General features: G+C 40.0%; 1 protein-coding gene across 9 annotated transcripts in view; it reads right to left on the bottom strand.

The window, feature by feature from the left end:
- SPATA21 (spermatogenesis associated 21) overlaps positions 1 to 15,672 on the bottom strand; it is a 32,395-nt gene that overhangs the window by 4,879 nt on the left and 11,844 nt on the right. For 6 of the 9 annotated variants that reach the window (XM_056795707.1, XM_056795708.1, XM_056795713.1 and 3 more), the window contains 7 exons: positions 13,422 to 13,542; positions 12,168 to 12,262; positions 11,943 to 12,098; positions 10,921 to 11,069; positions 4,339 to 4,476; positions 2,678 to 2,749; positions 1,813 to 1,930 (listed from right to left, as the gene is read on the bottom strand). In XM_056795707.1, the coding sequence (XP_056651685.1) occupies positions 1,813 to 1,930; positions 2,678 to 2,749; positions 4,339 to 4,476; positions 10,921 to 11,069; positions 11,943 to 12,098; positions 12,168 to 12,262; positions 13,422 to 13,542 (849 nt within the window). The remainder of the gene's footprint in view (positions 1 to 1,812; positions 1,931 to 2,677; positions 2,750 to 4,338; positions 4,477 to 10,920; positions 11,070 to 11,942; positions 12,099 to 12,167; positions 12,263 to 13,421; positions 13,543 to 15,672) is intronic. The other 3 variants (XR_008911558.1, XM_056795714.1, XM_056795712.1) reach the window with 3 other exon arrangements.

Raw genomic sequence — 15,672 nt, 5'->3', positions numbered from 1 at the left:
AGAGGTAAAGTGATTTGCCCAGGTTCACACAACTGATGTCACAGACAAGATTTGAACTCAGATCTTCCTGATACAAAGCCCAGTGCTCTAATCACTTGTACCACTTGGCTGCCTTCACTATATCGCTCTCTTCCCAGTTTCATTGGTATAGGGGACTACTAGTATGAGAACTCCCTCCCTTAAGCAGTTCTACAAGTCATCTATAACTTTTCATCCAGGGCCACTTAGGAGTTGTCATGTGCTCAGGTTCACAACCAAGATTTGAACCCAAATTTTAGTGCTTCTGAAACCAGCCCTCTATCCATTGTACCATGCTGGCCATATTCTACGTTATATACTAAGAGGCATTTTGGCATAGAAAATAGAGGGCTGTTCTTGTGTTTTTAGGTATAGATAAGCATATCTATATCTACATATAGATGTTGAGAGAGAGACATAGACAGACAGAAAGAGATGAAGAGATAGAGATACAGATATAGAGACTGACCTAGAAATATAGAGATAGATAGGAAGGTAAAGAGATAGATATACAGGCAGCTAGGTGGTGTAGTAGATAAAGTGCTAGGCCTGGAGTTAGGAAGATTTCCTGAGTTGAAATCTGGCCTCAGACACTTACTAGCTATATGACCTTGGACAAGTCACTTCACCCTGTTTGCCTTGGTTTTCCTCATCTGTAAGAAATGGCAAACCACTCCTGTATCTTTGCCAAGAAAACCCCAAGTGAGGTCACAAAGAGTTAGATGTGACTGAAAAGCACTGAATACATACATACATATATATATATATATACATATATAAATGGATACTTAAAGATAGATATTTAGCAAGGGAAGGAACTAGTTACAGATAGAAAGAGATGGATACCAATAGAAATAGATATAGGAATAGATATATGTAGAGATATATAAAGATAGACATATACAGAAAAAAAGCTAGGTAGCTATACACATATAAAGAGATGGAGAAATAGAGATACGGAAATAGAAATAGGGAAAGACAGATATATAAAGAGAGGTAGGTATATAGAGACAGAAGAAACTAGCTACAGATAGATATAGAGAGAGTGAAATGAAGTGATAGAGATATAGAAATACAGAAGTAGATAGAGGGATAGAGAGAAAGCTAGCTAGCCACAATTATGTATATGTATATATATTTGTATATGTGTGTATGTGTATATATATATATATATATACACACACATATATATATATATATATATATATATATATATATATATATATATATATATATATATATATATGGAGAGAGGGGAAATACAGATACAGAAGAGATAGAAATATAGAGAGAATCAGCTATATAGAGACAGAGTTAGCTAGAGATAGTGATTGTCATATTAATAGAGAGATAGAGATAGTCTGACTGAGTAGATGAGTCCTGGGCAGCTGCTAAGTAGAATGACTGGGTAAATGTCAGGGGATGGATTTGAACCCATTGTTTTCCTGACTAATAGACTCATATATTTTATTAATAATAATGCCTTATAATTACAGCACGCCTCTCTCTTATGTTAGAATGTTTTACAACAAAACCCTTTCACTTCTGTTATTTTGCCTAAATCCTCACAAGCATCCTGTGAAGGAAGCGGGATATGAAATAGTAATTCTGTTATATAGAAAAATCCCTCCAACTCAGTAATGCCTGGTGGCTTTCCCAAGGACCAGGGGGTAGTAAGAGGCACAACCAGGACCTGAGGCCAGCTGGTCTCTCTCCTAGGACAGGGCTTTCTCACATCCCCTAGTTCCTCACTCCCCCACCCTTTTCTCCCTGCCCTTGATTCCCAAGGCTCACTTGGTGATTTCTTCCATGAAGTTTTCAGGCAAGGCTAGCATCTCTATCAACTGGGAAAGGACTTCAAAGAGTAGAGTATGGGGGTTTCGACCATTTGATGAAGGGTTAGTGTGCTGTTCTGGGGGAAGAGTGGAAGGTATCATCAGCTTACACACCATACTTTTCTTACATTTTATCATGTTAGGTATATTCCTTCCTTCCTTCCTTCCTTCCTTCCTTCCTTCCTTCCTTCCTTCCTTCCTTCCTTCCTTCCTTCCTTCCTTCCTTCCTTCCTTCCTTCCTTCCTTCCTTCCTTCCTTCCTTCTTTTCTTTTCTTTCCTTCTCTCTCTTTTTAAAAACTCTTATTTTCCATTTTAGAATAAATACTGTGTATTGGTTCCAAGGCAGAAAATCAGTAAGGGCTAGGCAATGGGAGTTAAGTGACTTGCCCAGTTAGGAAATTAGTTAGGAAGTGTCTCAAGCCATATTTGAACCTAGGACCTCTCATCTCTGGGCCTGGCTTTCAATTCATGGATCCACCTAGCTGCCTCCAGTGTATATTATTCTTGGCTACAGGCTTGGGGTCTTATCCCATCCCACTCTAAACTAAAAATTCTTTGAGGTTAAGGACTATGTTTTAAATAAACTTTCTATCTTTACAAGCTTAGCTTAGTGCCCTGGACACAGTAGGAGCTTAATAACTGTTAGTTGAATGGGTAAATATGGAAGAAGTCTCTTCCAGTCCCAATATCCTAGGTTGGTGACAGGCTGGTGCAGTAGGAGGGCCCTGTCAGGTCACCAGCCCTGTGTCTTCTGTACAGGACTCACCTTCTGCTCACTCAGCTTATCCCTGACCCCCACCTCACCCACAGGGGCCCCTTCTCACCCACAGATCGACAGAAGCGCTGAGTGTCTGTTAGAACAGTTAGGAAGTCCTTAAAGTCCACATGTCCATCACCTGCAAAAACATGCAAAGATTCACGCAAAAGCTTCTTTCCCAGATCCCACTCACCCATGTAATCATCTAAGAAATGAGCTCTTCTTTTCTTTTCTTTTCTTTTCTTTTCTTTTCTTTTCTTTTCTTTTCTTTTCTTTTCTTTTCTTTTCTTTTCTTTTCTTTTCTTTTCTTTTCTTTTCTTTTAAAACCTTTTCCTTCTGGCTTAGAATTGATACTGAGTATTGGTTCCAAGGTAATGGTAAGAGCTAGGCAATGGGGGTTAAATGACTTGCCCAAGGTCACACAGCTGGAAAGTGTCTTATTAATTAATATTCATTAACTCTAATCAATTTAATTCATTCAACATTTATTAAATGGCTATAGAGAATTGTTGAACAGGAGAGAAGTCAGGAAAATTAGGTAAGATATGACCTTTCCCTTTATGGAAATGACATCTAGGAGGGGGAATGAGTAGAACTTAAACATACTTTGAAAACAGTCATTTCTCACTCTTCTGCATTGGAACTAATATTTAGTACCAATCCTAAGACAGTATATAGGGCTTTTTTTTTAAAAAGGGAAAAAAAGGGGATAGCAAAGTAGTTCAATAGATAAGAGAGCCAGGCTTTGGAGTCAGGAGGTCCTGGGTTCATATCTAATTTCAGATACTTCTTAGCTATGTGACCCTGAACAAGTCACTTAACCTCAATTGCCTAGCCCTTGCCCTTCTTTGATGAGACAGAAAGTAAGGGGTTTAAAAAAATAAATTTCATCCCAGTATCCCTATTTTCTTTATCTTATAGACTTAAAAAATAGCTGTGTCACTTGATAAAGTTTGGTTCTTCAAGGCATTTAAAAAATTGAGTCCTGATAAGTGAATACACCTTCCAGATCCTTTCCTCAGGCATCTTGATAGATAGTTTCCTGCCAGCTAAGCTGTAGACCAGCAGATGGGCATTATCTAGGGTCTCAGTTTCCTTTTCTCTGCAATGCAGGGGTGAACAATATCATATTCCTTCCAGTTCCACCTTCTATCATTCTGTGATACTCACTTAGAAGAGATGGATGTGGGGGGGAATGAAGGGCAGGGGGCAGTTAGGTGGCTCAGTGGATAGAACTAGGCCTGGAGTCAGGAGGTCCTGGGTTAAAATATGACCTCGGACACATCCTGGCTGTGAGATCATGGGCAAATCACCCCATTGCCTAGGCCTTACCATTTTTTTTGCCTTGGAACCAACACTTAGTATAAATTCAAAGACAGAAGGTAAGATAAGAGTTAAAAAAACAAAAAGAAGAGGAGGAAGGAGAGTTGGTGAATGTCTGAGCTTGGCTAGACAGGTATTATAATCTCCATTTGACAAGTGAGGAAACTGGGGCTGGGGGTGATGTATGGTCTAATTACCTAAGATCACACACTAATTTATCCTAAATGAGTTAGTGCCAGGGCCAGATCTAAAACTCAGCCCTCCTGACTTCCAGTGAAGGGCCCTTTTTACCCCAGTGTCAGTCCTCAGAATGGATAGATGTTTGGGGAAGGAAATGTCAGGAGAATGGAGAGGAAGCTTGGATCCTGGGGAAAGGGTGAAGGGAGCTCTTCAGAGTTTGCTTACAATTCACATCAGCACTCATCAGCGCTTCAACCATCTCAGCCGAAGTCCTGGAGATCCCCACTATTGATAGGATGTTCTTTAGGCTGTGGATATCGATTTCTCCAGCATCACAGAAAAACTTGAAGTATTCTCTAAAAGCTATGGAAAAGTTGGGGTAAATTGATGGAGGGAGCTAAGGAAATCATGAAAAACTGAGAGCCATTCCCCTTAACGGACAAATAATCAAAAGATATGAACAAACCGATTTCAAAGGACCAAAGAAATAATCCAAGCTTTTAAGAAGGAAAAGAAAAAATGCTCTATGTCACTAATAATTATAGATATGCAAATGAAAGCAACTCTCAAGCATTTCTCACACCTGGCAATCAGATTGACAAAAAGGAAAATAAAAGAGGCAAAAGACCAATCTTGGAGGGGCTGAAGGAAAAGCAATACATTTGTGTACTGTTTGGTTCAGCCATTCAGCAAAGCATTTTGAAGCTCTGCCCAGAAAGTTACTAGATTCTGCATACTCTTTGACCCAACTATACCACTATGAGGCCCAAAGAAGTCAAAGGAAGAAAAAAGAGGGATCATATGTACAAAATTACGTAGACGGGACCTTCGTAAAGTAGCCCCAGGTTGGAAACTAAGGGGTGGTCCTCCTATTAGTGAATGCCTAAACAAAGTGGGATATTTGAATGCAATGAGATATTATTTTGCCATAAGAAATGATGAAATGGACAGTTTTCGAAGAAACAGATCTGATGTAGAACAAAGTAACAAGAGATGGGAGGACAATGTATACAACAATAAAAACAGTATAGAGAAATACAAAGTATTGGTGAACTGAGAGTCCAAAAAAATGATGAAACATACCCATTCCTTCTGACAGAGAGGGGAAAAGGAAAGGAATAAGCCTTTATAAGGTGCCTACTATGTGTGGGGCCCTGTGCTAAGTGCTTTTTACAAATATATCTCATCCCATTGAAGCACTAGCTGCCTCAGAGACTTCAATGAACTGAAACTGTAGAGGGAAATATACATGTTCAGACATAGCCAATATGGGAATTTGTTTTGCTTGGCTGTTCAATTATGGATTTTTTATTGTTTAGAATTTTTTATTTTAATATATCTATTATATTATCTCTTATTGTTTTATATTACTTTTCTAGATTATATAAATAATATTTATTTTAATCTTTGATCGTAATTATCTTTAATATACATTATATTTCTATTTTATATGTAATACAATTATACAATAACACAATATTATTTTATTTATCTAAAAATATTTTATTTTTTAGAGTTTTAAAAAATTTGCTCAATTGGGTGGGGGTCTTAGTGGGAGAGATTGATTTATAAGAAATACATATTAGTTGATTGGCTTCTCCCCACCAAAAAGAAGAATGATGTCTCCCTCGTTATTTCTTTCACTCTCCACCCACGAATCTACTTCTTCAGAAGGAACATCTTCAACTCAATTTGACTACCAAGTGTGTACATCACTCTGCTTGGTACTGAGAAAGGAAAAGTTTGGATAAAACCCAAAGTCTCTGCCCTGGTGAAGCTTACAGTCTAGAAGACACAAACACAAGTATCTCGTGTAAAAGTAGTAAAGAGAATTGGTTGCTAGAAGGAAATAACACAATATTAACAACCTCTTAGATTTTTCTTCATCTAGTCCTTGGGATATGCATGGACCACAATTGGCATCATGGAAGTAAAAAGGAATTGTTTTACTATTAAGCCAAATAAAACTTTAGACTAGAGGGCAGGCAGGTAGGTAGCTCAGTAGGTTGAGCCAAGCTTAGAGATGGGAGGTCCTGAGTTTGACCTCAGACACTTTCTACCTGTGTGACTCTGAGCAAGTCATTCAAATGCCCATTGCCTAGCTCTTTCCACTTTTCTGCCTTGGAATTGCCACCTAATATTGATTCTAAGGCATTAGGTAAGGGTTTAAAAAAAAAAAAAGCTTTCACTGAAAACAGCCTAAAAAGGTGCGGCACGGGAAAAGGAGTTAAAAAGATTTGCTTAAAAATCTTCAATACTTCTCTATAATTAGCTGTCTGAAGTTTGCATCACAAAAGAAGTAACCTATAAACTGAGTTGTAGATTCCTCCCTCTAAGGGGAAAAAGGTGCTTTGCAGCTTAAGATCAGAAGATGGCATGAGAGAACAGTAACAGCTTGGCATAGATGCCCAGCAGAGAGTGAAGGCTCCCTATAGAGAACAGCACACCATCACTAGAGGGTCACTGGCAACTCCATAGCATTAGAGGGGTGAATTTGACCTGCTGTTTGTGTTCCTCTTCACCTATGTTCCCTGGCCAAACATAACCTTACATATATGTTCTTGCATATATGTTTCCTGGCCATGTGTATCACTGATGGTCAAGTAACCAGAGGAACAATGTGTATGATGATATAGGGCAGTGATGGCAAACCTTTTAGAGTGCCTAAACTACAATCCTCATGTTGTATGTGAACCCCCCTGCCTTACCTCAGATGGGGGAGGGAGGAAATGCTTTCATTAGGTTGCAGGGCAGAGGGACAGATGATGTGAGAAATATCCTCAGGTATGCATGGAGAGGAGGAAGGGAGCATCCCCTTCCAGCACATGTACTATAGGTTCGACAATACAGATATAGGGCAATTTTTCTTTACACTTATTTTTTCTATATTGTTAAACATCCTTTATTTTGAATTAATATGTATTCTGGTTAGACTAGTAAATGAAAACACATCAGTGGGGGATTATAAGCTATACTTTTGAGCAGATACTCACCCATATGGGATACACAACCCTAAGCATGGGATATTTTTTGGGGGGAACCTAAGTGCTACATATTTATATTATGTCATATGCCATATTGTTGTTATATTATTATATTGTGCTATATGACATTACAGATAATGTATATAAGTTCATGAGAGAAGATGCAAGCAAATGCTACAAGAAAACATTCTTGAAATATTTCAGTGCCTAGATCTTTTTTTTTCCCTTTTACCAGCTTGTGACTAAGAAGATGAGGCAGTAAGATGGAAAAATTAGGATAGTGATTAGGGTACAGATAGTATTATGAGTTCATACAACTTAGTACTGGAATCATAATAACATATTTCTAAAATTCTTTTTAAAGCAAAGTTGATCAAGAAGTTCTGATCAACTGAATGTCCTGCAGTCCAACTCAAGTAGAAAGTAAAATATTCCCATATTCCCTGGCTTCCTTTATCTCATCCTTTATTGGAAGCCTTTCCCAATACCTTAACTGTAAATGACTTCTCTTTGTTAATTATTTCCTATTTATCCTATACATGATTCACTCATATATATTTGTTTGCATGTTGTTTCCCCCATTAGATCGTAATCTCCTTGAGGGGAGGAACTGTCTTTTGTCTGTATCCCTAGTGCTTAGCATAGTGCCTGGCACATACTAGGTGCTTAATATTTATTGATTGGTTTACAGGGATGATGAAATATTGAATTATGGACTTCAAGAGGCAGAAGACAAAAAAAATCCAAAGTGTTAAACTCTTAAATGGAATGTGAACATGTGTTTAAACTTTGTCAGTCCTTTCAGAGGGGTGAAGAAACTACTTCACTGAAGATGATTTAATCAGAGGATGGCTCAGCTGGCTGAACCCACCCTGGTGTGACCTTTAGAAGGAGGACAGAGTCTAGAAGTCATTTGGGTCAGGAGATACCACTGAGGAGCATGAGCACTGGAGTCTGGGAGAGGAGTCCATCTTCCCCTCTTCTGCCCTTGCTGCTGACCATGGCATCTCATAGCAGAGCCACTAAAGGAAAAGTCACTCACTCCATAGGAAACATTGCTCTTTAGCCCACTTGATGAAAATACAGTACTTAAGAAGAAAGTAGGGCAGCAGCTGGGTGGCTCAGTGGATTGGGACCCAACCCTGGAGAAGGGAGGTCCTAACCAAATTTAGCCTCAGACTCTTCCTTGTTGTGTGACCCTGGACAAGTCCCTTACCCCCCATTGCCTAACCCTTACAGCTCTTCTACCTTGGAACCAATACACAGTATCGATTCTAAGAAGGAAGGGAAGGGTTTAAAAAAAAAAAGAAGAAAGTAACAACTCCCAGGAGGCAACAGGGTGGCACAGTGTATAGAGTATTGGACCTGGAGTCAGGAAGACTCATCTTCCTGTGTTCAAATCCCACCTCAGACATTTATTTACCAGCTGAGTGAACCTGAGTAAGTCATGTAACTTTTCTCATACTGTTTCCTCATCTTTAAAATGAGAGGATTGAAAGTCATGGCATCTAAAGTCCCTTCCAAATTGAAATGGATGATCCGGTGATTGAGGGGAGCAAGAGCCATGGCTTTCTACTGATTTGTCTCAGAAGATGGGATGGTTAACAATATGTCTTGAATGAGAGACCAAACCTACACTCCAGCTATGGCCTCGGTTCACAAGAGTTCAGAAAGAGCAAGCAGTAGTACAGTGCCTCAATGTATGGTCAAGAACTCCAATTAAAGCATGGAATCCTGTTACCAAACCAGAAAAATACAAGCTAATAGACCAATAGACCCACCACATAGCAAGTAGTAGGAATTCTAAGCAGTTTGCTAAGCTACAGAATAGCTCCAGAGACTTGAATGTGGCCTCGAAAAGGCAATACATTGTTACTGTTTATTTTCTGTAAGGGAGGGTTTTTTTGGAGTCTCTGGCAAAGAGAACATAGAAGCCTCAAAGAATTCAGTCTTCTGAGAGACTGTATCCATTAGCTACAGATGGACACATAGTCCCAGATGATGCTCCCCCACCCCCAAGTCGAAGATCTGGTTTAAGATCCAAATGGAGATGGGAAGGAAGATTTTGATACCACTTTGGGCACTGGGTAATGATACCAAGTTTTCCCTAGCTCAAGGAGGAATCTTTGCCAAGGGGCAAGGGCTGTCACTCCGGTCTTAAGAGAACAAGTACTACCTATAAAGATGGATCTTGGGGGCAAGAGACAGTTCTTAGGAACCTAGCTAAAATCCGACCTTCAACAAAAAGTCTTTCACAATCCCCCTTAATTCTTTCCCTCTGTTATTTCTAATTTATCTTGTTTATATCAGAGTTTTTTACCTATTCTTTCCCCATTGGGCTGTGAGCTCCTAGAGGGCAGGGACTTTTTTTTGGTCTTTTTTTTTTGCAACCCCAGGACTTACTTAGCACAGTGACTGGCACATAGTAGGAGATTAAGGAATAATTCTTGACTTGACTTGATTGGCCTTGACTTCTAGTTCATTGGCCCTGGATTGGGACTCTTGGGCCAACAGACTGGAGAATACCAGATCTCATACCGATATGAAAAGATTAACACTGAAGAAAAGTCAGTGGTTCACCACAGAAGCACCCAGATTATATGGCCAGTAGCCAGTACCCAAAGGGAGATAGGTGAGGATGTCACACAGGAAACTAACTCAGCAGCATATGCAGGCTTGAAGAAAGTAAGATAGCACCTAGAATGTGAGGCACACTTTTCATGTAATTCTAATGTTGTATCATACTGTTGCATATCATATGCAATCTATATATCTGGTATGCTTTGCATGTTGCTCTATTATGTATATATGGATGTTATATGACAGATATCTACAGACCATGCATAAGTATCCACTGCAATTTGCAGGGGCTGCCAATTTGTTTATTGTGGGGGGGGAGGATGAAAGAAACATGAACTACCAGGAAAGGAAATTGTTTTTTCATAATGCTGTGGGTCTGAGATCCATGTATATTCAAGGCTTTGAGAACAGGGGTTTCTTGGAGGGAGAAGAGTCATGAGGAAGATGGAAGAAGGAATTTCTGAATGGTGGTAATGTAAGACAGTAGCAAGAAGCAGTGTGGATGGATGCAGCCCCTGGTGAGTGATTGTCAAGGAATTCTAGGAGCTATAGGACAGGCCACATCAGTGATGACCAAGAATTGTGATAGAGACAACAACAGACTTGGAATCAAGGCAAGAAGCAGATCTTCAGAAAACAGGTGATAGGGAGGGAAGCTTAGGATCTCCAAACCCATTTATGTATCTGGGATCTTTCTAACTGTGTTTTTGTGAGTTGATGGTGACTAGGTTAGGCCCTTGCAGGAAGGGAAGAAATGATACCATTGCTACCCAGGCTCAGGTATAAGTTTCTTTCCTGTTCCTTTCATTACTCTTAATAAATAAATCTATGTTATTTTGATAATTACAGGGGAATGAATACTATTAGGAGGATTTTCAGAGGAGTTCCAGCTTTTACTGCTACTCAGCTGCCATCTTGGCTCTTTCCCTCAATGAATAATACTACTAGGAAAGAACTAGAAATAAGTCCAGTTCTGAAGGTTATGGAGAGAACTCTGGGAGTCTAGGAGAGTAAATGCCAATGATTAAGTTTTTAATAACAATAATAATGATTGATAAATCTTTAAGATTAGAGCTGGTCTATATGATCTCAGAAACTACTTTTCTTGGGTGACATGAGCAACAGATTACAAGAAGGAAAACCAGAGCTCAGGTCCAGAAAGACCCTCTTTCTATTCAATCACATTGCTTATTGCTTCCTCCTTCCTCCCACCACAACCCCAGCTCTCTCCTGAATCCCTTACCTTCCTCTTGCTTCTGAGTGAGAAACTCATCCTTCCAGTCCTTGAAAGTAGAGACAACAGGGATCGAGTCACTGTCCCTTTTGTAGATATGAGAGCTGAGGGGCCTGGTTGAAGACTCCAGCCTTTCTATTGCTGAGGCAGTCATTGGGCTAGGGCAAGGCAAAGGGAAAGAACTGAAGTCGGGGGTGGGGGTGGGGGTGGTGTTGGCCAGGTGGAAAGGACAAGAGAAAGAAAGAATGATCCAGCCTCCTTCCCCATCCCAGACAGAAACCTTTGCCCAACCATTCAGGCTCAGGGATCCAAGGTCAATGGGGCAATAACCCGGGACTCAGATTCCTGAGCCATTAGAGAAAGAGAACAGAGAAAAAAGAAAAGAGAGGGGAATAATAGAGAAGATAAAATGGAAAGATAAAGGAGAGAGATTAAAATGAGGGAGAGATAGAAGAGAAAAGAGAGAAAGTCAAAGATAAAGAAAGGGAGGGAGATTTTTAAAAAGGAAAGAACAGGAGATAGAAGAGACAAGAGAAAGGGGGAAAGGAGACAAAAACGAAAAAAGACAGAAGGGCAAAAAGGTAGGAGGAAAAACACAAAGGAGAAGATAGATAAGAGAGTTGGAGGGAAGGAGAGGAAAAAGGAAAGAGACAAAGTGAGGTGGAAACAGATATAGGGAAAAAGACAAAAGAAAAGAGATGTAGGAGAAAGACAGGTGGGTGGGAGTGGGGTGAAGAAACAGATCAGGAGAGACAAAGTATAAATCATATACAGGAAAAAAGAGAGAGTGACAAGAAAAGTCAGAAGAAAATAGAGAGGGAAAGATAAAGAAAAGGGAGAGAGACAGAAACAAGGAACGATGGAAGAAATACTGTATATAGCCCAGGGTAGGGGTGGGGATGGGTTAGAAACAGAAGGAAATTCTATATTATTTAACAAGAAAGAAAGTCTAGGGCCCCAGATGAGAGAGGGGAGAGCATAAAGGAAAGAAGACTAAGAGAAGCTAGAGACACAGAGACAGGGACGCTTACACTGAATCATGCTTCAGATTCTCAAGGACTCCAAGCCTTGTCTGTCTTGTCTGCTCTGGCTGGGGGCTGACTGAGGAAGAAGGGCCCCATCCCCTATAATCACTCCTCTTAGGCAGCCCTTCAGGGAGGGATGGGGCTGAGGACAGTTCTGTAGGACTGATTAAAACAAGCTATAGGGACAGGAAGTCAAACAGGTATAAGATGCCCCAAGCTAGGGCTTCTTACCGAATCTTGCTGTGTGGCCTGTCCAAGTTCCGATGCAGCTCTGTCTTCTTCCAGTTCTTTTCTGAGCTGGTTGGGACTAGCGTCAAGGGAGAGGCCTGGGTAGTTAGATTTAGGGACACACTTGACTTCCAGGATTTAGTGCCCCAGACCTTCGACTTCCACCTCAGGGAAGATTCTTCTTTCTACAGAAGGCACTTCATGAAAGCTTGGGCTCTTCATGAAAGAGAGGCCCCTGGGCCCCCTCTTCTCCAAGGACCCATTGACCTCCAGAGACCAGAAGGATATTTCTTGATAGTTTTGGCAGTTTCTTTCTTTAATCCCTTTCTCCCCTCCAAACCAGGTTCTACTCCTGCCCTTTTCCCTCCTCACTTACCCCTGTCCTCCCTTAATATTACTCTTCCATCTCTTTAGACTAAGGTTTAAAACTGGTATATCCAGTAGGACAAATGGATCCTGAGTCAGAAATTCTGGTTCTGTTCTTTATTAGTCTTACAACATTGAACAAGTCATACACCTTTTAGACCTAAGGTAGGAACTAGTCTTGTGATTTAATCAGTTTAGGGAATTCCTAAATGAGTATTTCAAAGCTGGAAGGGCCCTCAGAATATAGAATGTCACAGTTAGAAGGGCTCTAGGACATAGAAAGTTAGAGCTAGAAGGACCCTTAGAACATAGACTGTCAGAGCTGGGAAGCCCTTAAAACACACAATGTTAGAGTTGGGAGGGCCTTAGAAAACACAATGTCAGAGCTAGGAGGATCCTTGAAGGATATGTTAGACCTAGAAGGGATTTTGGAACACTATGATTAGGACTAGGAACCTTAGAACAGAGAATGCTATAACTGAAAGAGGCCTTAGACTATAGAATGTTAGAACCAGAAGGTCCAAGAGGGATCAAAAGATTTGCTAGAGGATATGCAGTTAGTAAATATCAGAGCTGGGATTGAAACCCATGGCTCTTGACTCCAGATCCAGACCTTTACAACAACATTAGTCTGGGAGAAGGGTCTAGAAGAAATACATATGACTCTTAAAAACCTGGAAATTGGTGCTTTGTCATCTACAGTTTAACTGTCTTAAGCCTGTGACTGAGGTCCCCCCAACCATTCCTTGGGTGCTAATGAGCCCAAGATATGCAAATGTCAAAAGCCTGTTCTTCCTTCCCAGTTGGAATCCCCTGCTCTTCCATCTACCAGATCTTGCGAAGACCCTAACCCAATCTCCCATTCACAGTGTCCCCAACATGACTCTTTACCTTCCAATCTTCATCAGACTCATCTTCCCTGTCCTTCTTCTCTGGTTGGATTTTTTTACGTGAATGATGAATAGGGGGCACTGCTGGGCTTGGTACCAACTGGGCCTTAGGAACCTTCTCCCTAAGCAAGGAGGAGTCAAAGGGACAATGTCAGCTTGGTCTCTTTCTTCTCCAGATTGGAACTGTCCAAAAGTTCCTTGGTGGTTGGAAGGAATCAAGCTCATCATTCCTAGTGGTCACAATTGGAGACTTGTCAGGGATATTGAGGATATTGTAAGGAATTAACATTCTAGTATTTAGATCTGGAAGAAGTCTTGGAGGCTATCTAGTCCAAACCTTATTTAACTTTTATAATTATTTTTTTTATTTTAAAAATAAATTTTGATAAAGAAATTAAAACTATCTATAGTCACATTTTTAAATGCTCCAAATCACTATTAATTAGAGAAATGCAAATTAAAATAACTCTGAGATATTACCTCCTACCAATCAGACATGACCAAAAAGGAAAACGATAAATGTTGGAGGGAATTTGGGAAAATTGGGACACATACACTGCTGGTGGAACTGTGAACTGATACAACTATTCTGGAGAGCAATATGGAACCATACCCTAAGAGCCATAAAGCTATCCATACCCTTTGACCCAATAATACCACTACTAGAGAGAAATAAATAAATAAATCCCAAAGAGATCAGAGATGAAGACAAAAGACCTACCTGTACCAAAATATTTTTAGCAGCTCTTTTTGTAATGGCAAAGAATTGGAAACTGAGGACATGTCCATCAATTGGGGAACGGATGAAAAAGTTGTGGGGTGTGGCTGTAATGGAATACTGTTGTATATAAGAAATGATGAATGGTATGAGTTCAGAAAATACTGGAAAGACTTATGAACTGATGCAGAACTAGGAGAACAGTGTATACAATAACAGAAATATGGTGATCAACTGAGAAGGACTAAACTATTATCAGCAAAACAGTTCCCAAGATATCCACAAAGGACCCAAGATGAAAAATGCTCTCCACAGCCAAAGAGGACCTGTTGGAATCTGAGTGCAGATCAAACATACCATCCTTCCCTTTATTTCTCTCATGAATTTTTTATTGTATGTATCTTCTGTCATGGCATGGAGAATATGGAATTATGTCTTACATGCAAGCATTGGTATAAACCCATAAAAGGATTTTTCCGGGGTGGGGAGGTGGGGAAGAGAGAGGGAGGGAGAGAATCTGAATCACAAAATGTCAGAAAACAATTACCAAAAATAGTTTCTACCCAGAATTGAAAAAATAAAAGAAAGTTTAAAAGAAAAATATTTTTAAAAGTAAATTTTATTGCTATCATTTCTTTTTATATCCCATACATTTCCCAATGCACCCCTCCTAACTTCCTTTCCCAGGGAGGTATCTCTTTTATTTACTTATCTTCAAAATTTTTATTTATTTATTTTTCAAAAACCCTTACTTTCCATTTTAGAATCAATACTGTGTATTGGTTCCAAGGCAGACAAGCAGTAAGAGTCAGGAAATAGGGGTTATGCAATTTGTCAGGTCTAGAGCCTAGAGCCAGGCCTAGAGACTAGGAATTCTGGGTTCAAATGTGGCCTCAGACATGTTCTATCTGTGTGACTCTGGGGGAATCACTTTCCACTCTTCTGCCTTGGAACCAAAACATGGAAGGTAAGGGTTTAAATAAACAAACAAATCAAGTCCTCTGACTACAAATCTATACTTTTGTCTCCCCTATGTTGAATTTGGTTTTCAGGTTATGATTGGGCAAGCTCCTAGTTCTAAGATTTCTGATTCTCCCTCTCCCTCATTATCCCCTGCTAGCTTCCTGAATGCTTCTTATTAAATAGCACAATGAAATGGAGCATCGTATTTCAGAAATTCCAGGTTTGTGTCCCGGTTCATTATTTACTAGCTGTGTTACCTTGGGGACATTCCTTCTTCTCTTAGGCTCTTTTTTCTCCCTTGTAATCCTTACCTTATGTAAGGAGAGTTTTCTACAAATGAGAGCTTTTAGAAATGAGAATGCATCACTTCCTCATCTTTGTAGAAGTGGGGGACAGGGCATGTACTATTCTACTTGGCTGATGTTTTAGCCAGTTTTGCTTCTCTCTCTCTCTCTCTCTCTCTCTCTCTCTCTCTCTCTCTCTCTCTCTCTCTCTCTCTCTCTCTCTCTCTCTCTCTCTCTCTCTCTCTCTCTCTCCCCCCCTCCCTCCCTTCCTTCTGCCCTCCCTTCCT

This window comes from Monodelphis domestica, chromosome 4 (assembly GCF_027887165.1).
Source record: "Monodelphis domestica isolate mMonDom1 chromosome 4, mMonDom1.pri, whole genome shotgun sequence".
Classification (NCBI taxonomy): Eukaryota; Metazoa; Chordata; class Mammalia; order Didelphimorphia; family Didelphidae; genus Monodelphis; species Monodelphis domestica.
The sequence above is the reverse complement of the archived record's forward strand: the minus strand, read 5'-3'. Positions and strand labels throughout refer to the sequence as shown.